General features: G+C 39.0%; 1 protein-coding gene across 1 annotated transcript; it reads right to left on the minus strand.

Annotated features, from left to right (window-relative positions):
- Positions 1-830: 830 nt before the first annotated feature.
- Positions 831-5,648, minus strand: RSAD2 (radical S-adenosyl methionine domain containing 2). Its single transcript, XM_010078227.1, has 5 exons — positions 5,489-5,648; positions 4,811-5,040; positions 3,418-3,567; positions 1,555-1,587; positions 831-995 (listed from the first exon to the last, which is right to left on the minus strand). The coding sequence occupies exons 1-5, from the start codon at positions 5,646-5,648 to the stop codon at positions 831-833; spliced, it is 738 nt and encodes a 245-aa protein (XP_010076529.1).
- Positions 5,649-5,846: the final 198 nt, after the last annotated feature.

The following is a 5,846-nucleotide window of genomic DNA, read 5'->3' on the forward strand; positions in this document are numbered from 1 at the left end:
AAATAAGAACTTGCTCTTCATTGGATAAAATGCACTTTCATGTTTGTCGTGGTTTCAACTCAGCTGGCAGCCAAACACCATGGACAAATACAACATTGTTTCATGACTAAAAATACGTTTTCAAAGACTATTACATCTCCCAATATTTTTCCAAATACCATGTGTATATGCAGAAGAGGGAGAATAACAGATGCTTTTACAGTTAAGTATTAAAGAATTAAAATGCCAATATTTTCATTTGTATTTCCTTTTAAATATATTATTACAGATAATGATTCCGATATTAAGAACCTCTATTACCCCTGAAAAAGCTGGGCTGCTTCCAAAGGGCTGCCAGCTGGCCCTCTCGTGATCAAGTGAGGAGCTGCAATCCACCTTTACACATGAACAAGGCAGAATACATTCCCCGGTAAGAGTTTCTACTTATCAGTCATTGCAGCTGTTTGTAACAAATTAGAGAATGGGGTGGGTTTGGGGTTGTTTTCTGGCATGCACACTTCTGTATTATCTTAAAACTGTTTCCTGCGTGACACTACTTTAACGGTTTGCCCTGAAGTCCTACAATGGACTAGAAAGTCGATTTCAGAGATCTATTTATATGAAAGGTCTGTACCTACTTGGTAATGTTCAACCAAACAACAGATAGGAATACAGTCTACATTCTAAAAACATTTAACACATTCACCTGTACAGTTATACTGAACATCAATCTGTACAGTATACCAAGTGTTGTTAAAAGCAGTAGATACATATCTACATATATATACACGCACATATATACACACCCATTTTCATTACATAATGCGCCTACCCTAACTCGGGATATTCAGCTACCAGTCCAGTTTCATGTCTGCTTTACTCCACACATACTTTCCTCCTCTTTGTAGGAACATCTTCTCATCAAATCCACTGAATTTTATAGCTGCTTCTACACCAACATCCAGGACAGACTTGGAAGGCTCTTTCCGTCCATTTCTACAGTTTAGAAAACGCATCTGGAAAATCGAGAGATAAGAGGTTAGAAAGTCAAATTGTAAAACCTTAAATTTTCTACAGAATTAAACAAGTTGCACTGCAATCCACAAAAGCCTTGGTAAGTGCATGAACAGTTTCACTGCAATCCGTAGAAAGCTCAGAAGCTCACAGTTGGACACACTGACACATCTTATCAGGAACAAAGCCATACCGTAATTCCTGAAAATTAAATGTTTGCTCTTTAGTTACCCATAAAGTAAGTAGGCTCTTTGAAACTTAACTTTCAGGACAAGTTCTATATTTTTAAACTAAAGAAAAACAGCAATGACTTCCTGCGAAGATGCACATCTGCACTTCAAGATTCATGATGCAATGATCACGCATGCAACCTGATGGCAATTCCTCCTTAGGTCATACTTATAGTCAAGTTTGCAATAAGTTTGATGGGAAAAAAATTACATCCATGCCTTGTACTATGTGGTAAAGAATATTTTCTAGAATGCACAGTGAATTGAATTGGTTACCACTGTTGTATACATACATACATTAGCATACAAATACCAAGTAACAAAGACTTACATATTCATCCAGAATAAGGTATGAATCCCTCATCTGTAATAGATCAAAAGAAAAACCCAAATTAATATACAAACCAAAATTACATACTAGTGAAAAATCAAGGACAAAACAAACAACTATTCATTCAAAGCCTGATCCAAATACTTGAAACAGGTAGTCTCTTCCCACTATTTCAGTGAGCTTGGATCAAATTTATAGAAATAAACGACAGGATTACTAGCATGACTTAACGCATGAATAAAGCAGTAATTCTTTGAATATAACCTCTGAAGTGCCTAACTGAAATGTAGGTTCCCACTGCATAAAGGTGTTTTAAATAATATCCAAGTTTTCGGTTAACTTCTACACCAGCAGAACTTACACTCTTTTGCATACTGGAATGATTATGTTATTTTTCCAAATAAATAACGTGACCATTTAAGCTGGAGTGTTTAATTATCACCCCAGCAGACAGAAGTGTTCTCCCAGCTCAAAGGTAATCTTCCAGCTCAAAAAGCTCTCAGGGCTGCACCAGGAGATAGGCCAACAGCTGAAACAAGACATGTTTGCTCAGCTAGCTGGGCATCTCCTACGTGACCCTCCTTAAAAAAATCCCCAGGTAGCTGGAACTTTCTGCTGTGTAGAACAGTAAATTTGTTTGATGAATTTGGCATCCATCTTTCACATAGTTTTAACAGAAATCAGAAACAGTCTTCTCGAACCAAACCTACTGAGGGAAGCCAACTCTTTTTTTGTAGAACTTTTTACATAGAAAAAAATGTAGAAACAGTTCTGGGTTCTCATCTAAACACCTTCCCTGATGAGTGCTCTCTCCCACTGAACACCTGAAATACTAGAGTGCACAGTCCCACTTCTATATCTTACAGAGTAAGGGCAACCCAGTCTGCACACTTGAGCTCTATACACATCAAGTAAACTGTAAATGAAGAGGACAAGGAAGGTGAGATGGGATATTTAAGGCACTCCTGAACTTGTTTCAACTTAGTAAGTTCTCACTCGGTTCATTAACATTCTTATCAGTGTCTTCTAACTCTCCTCATGCCATGTATAGGGTCTGTAGGCATCTTACAAAAAATCCTGTGCTCCACCCTTAGGCATTTTCGTGCAGCTAAGATAAGCTGGATGGCAGCTCAGCAAGTTAACTGCTGGGCTCTGCAGTAGTGCAAGGAGTCTCCTTGTGAAGAAAGAGTCCGAATGTGCAGTCCAAAGGAGTTCAGACAGACAATGTTAAAAAATGTGACTCTGTAGTGGGGAGAGTTACTAGTAAAAGATGTGTCAGACCAAAATACTAGTTCTTGTTCCTCAATACCCACTATAATGCTGACTGGGATGTTATCTTTACCTTGTGCAGGTCAATGACGCTGCTATAGCGTAACGTGATGGTGAATCTCTGTTAGGAAACTATGTATAAAGTGTAATTACATTAATATTCAACCTTATCAGGCTCTTGTGCCCTGGTGGGGAAAAGTCATTCAATTCTGGAGGGTTTAACTATTGTTTCGAGTTCACCCAGCTGTGGAAAACTCAGTTTCTCCAGTTTCTGTGCTGATACTTTATGCATCCATCTCACAGAGCAGAGGCCCACATGATGCTGTGAGAGGATTCCCACTGGTTTCCACAGGATTGGGATGAATGGGGTTTTACTCTTCTAGTAATAACTTTGTGCTCAATAAAAAGCCTCAAAGAAAATCAAACACCTTGGCTTCCACCATAACAAAACCAGCTGCTGACAAAGTTGCGCTGTACCTCTTCTAAGCCAGTACTAATAAGGAAAGTGTTAATTGCCATGAAAGCTTCTAGTTCTTTTCCATCTTTCCAACGTTATTTCAAAATAAAGTTACAAAAGGACAGTTTTGATTTTACCTTCTGATTAGATTCCGGTACCAAACAGGAGACATCTTTGTGGCGATCCAGGAATCGTTCAAAGTCTTCATCACTGATAACAAATTTCTCTGCTTCCCTCAGAGCATCCTCACCACTGTTCTCCCCTTCGATGAGCAGGCACTGGAATACCTGAAGACAGACAGAACCTGATTAAGATTTTATATTTTCACTTGCCTTGAGGATAGGAGACTGCCACCTTTATTCGCCTCAGTAGCAAGGTCTTTTAATTTTTCTGTTGGTGGAGCCACACTGACACAAATTGTAATATAAGTGAATATTACACGAAGGGCACAGTGCAGATTTATTTTTAGCAAATTAACATTACATAGTTCTAAATGTAATTATACAGTCATTTTTCCTGACCAGATTTCCATAGAAATCTTAACTACTCTGGTCTTAATAAGAGCATAGATAATCAAAGGTCAAATGAACTTCTGATTGAACCTCAAATAGTATAGATGTAATATAAATGCCAGTAAGTACTATGAATGATGCAGACTATCAAGTCAATCTGTAGTCCTGAAGATTTTAACCTGATTGGTGACTTTTAACCAGCTTCAGATGGTCACAGAAAATATGGAAGACACCCACCAGAAACAGAATGCAACAGTTCGTCTACTTAACAGCCTCCTTCTAATGGCCAAGTCATCAAATACATTCAGAATAGACTTTGGGGGAAAAAAGGTGCCTTTTCCATCAACACTCTTTGTAACCCCAATAAGAAAGTAGGCCAGGAAGCTTGATAAAATATTAAAGTGTATGTCATTTTTCCTTATACTCCTTTAGTAGGACCAAGATTTCACTTACAATGACCTTTTTTTTTTTCTTGGAAATCATGTATGTATGCCAATTTCCATGAAGCAAATAATGAGAAATTATTCCACAAGTTCTCCCATATTTATGAGTCACTTTATCTCTACCCATTTTCAAACTGATAACTTTATGTATTCACTTCTAGTAGAAAATATCATAATACAGCAGAACATTAATGTACACTTAAATATTGCTAATATTAACTCTAATGTATCATTATACGTTAACTTTTCCTCATTTTCTCTACACCATGACACATTTTGAAATGTTAAGCACCTTCCATGTTCATAAAAAAAGATATTATGATCTACATACACTGAAATAGTAATTTCCTACAAATATCACAGCAAAAAAGATTCTTGACATATTGGGCTCCACTAAAGTGCAGAAAGAGACAGAACCTGTCTCAACAGTACGTAACACTGACAAGATGTCCCCTAATACCAGCCCAAGCTGCAGCTGGAGATCTGACTGAGGTCACTGGAGGTTCAGACAGCTCCAGAACTTCATCATTAGTTTTTTTCTAACAGGAAAACTCCGGTGTACACTTCTTTCTTACCTTCCAGCGCACGGGGTTGAGTGCCTTGATCTGCTCATTCATATCTTCCTCAACATTAAATCTGTTGATCACTGAATTTATTTTGAAAGCAACAGCGTACTCTCGGCACCACTGTCTCAGTTTGTGCAGATTTTCCACATGGTTCTTCTTTCCTTGACCACGGCCAATTAAAACGTTGACATCCTCATCAAAACTATCACATGAAATTGCCAGAATGTCTAAATATTCACCTGAAAACAAGTTTTAAAAATTGATTAGTATTCCGTCCCTCAGGTACAAGTTGTCAGGACTCTTCCCACTTTCACTTCCTTGTGATCTGTCATGAAGTTCCCTGTAAACCGACTCTGTGGAGTCATCACATGAATCACAAAAGCCACAGCAGTGGTATCACCAAAACACGTATTTTGTGTGTGTCTGCATCCTCAGCATTATGGAGACAGTCTAAGTTATTATTTTATATATACTATTATACCAAAGAGGCAATAGTACAACTGCCTACATTCACAACATGTAATTAGCAGTATTTCACTGGTATTTATGTTTAGTTTGTGTTTACTGTAAATTAACTGCTAACAAAGCATCTCCCACTTGCACCAAAAACCATCTTTGGTGAGGCTGCCCCAAGGAGGCTCCCAAACCCTGCCAGTGCCTCTGTGCAGGGCAGTTTATTTTCCTTACCATACTTCTTGAACCACCGTTCTCTAATCAGGCTGCCGTTGCTAACAATGCTGACACTTGGTAGCTTCAACTCCTGCTTGCAAAACTGGACCAGTTGGCCTACAAATTCTCCTCTGTCTGTAAGAAACGGTTCTCCTCCCGAGAAATTTATTTTCTCCATCCCTAGAAAAGGACCAAAGGAAGATGCTGTGAACATCTACCAACCTATTGCCCGCTCCTTCCACACGTTGTCGCTGCCCGACCGGAGAGATATGAAGAGGACCCCGGACGTCTAGTTACAGGGGTAACTTCTCCGACGCCACTTGGTCCTGCAGGGACGAGGCTGTCGCGCATCCCCCCGCCCCGGCTCCCCCCGGCA

The sequence above is a fragment of the Pterocles gutturalis genome, unplaced genomic scaffold (genome assembly GCF_000699245.1).
Source record: "Pterocles gutturalis isolate BGI_N339 unplaced genomic scaffold, ASM69924v1 scaffold36918, whole genome shotgun sequence".
Classification (NCBI taxonomy): domain Eukaryota; kingdom Metazoa; phylum Chordata; class Aves; order Pterocliformes; family Pteroclidae; genus Pterocles; species Pterocles gutturalis.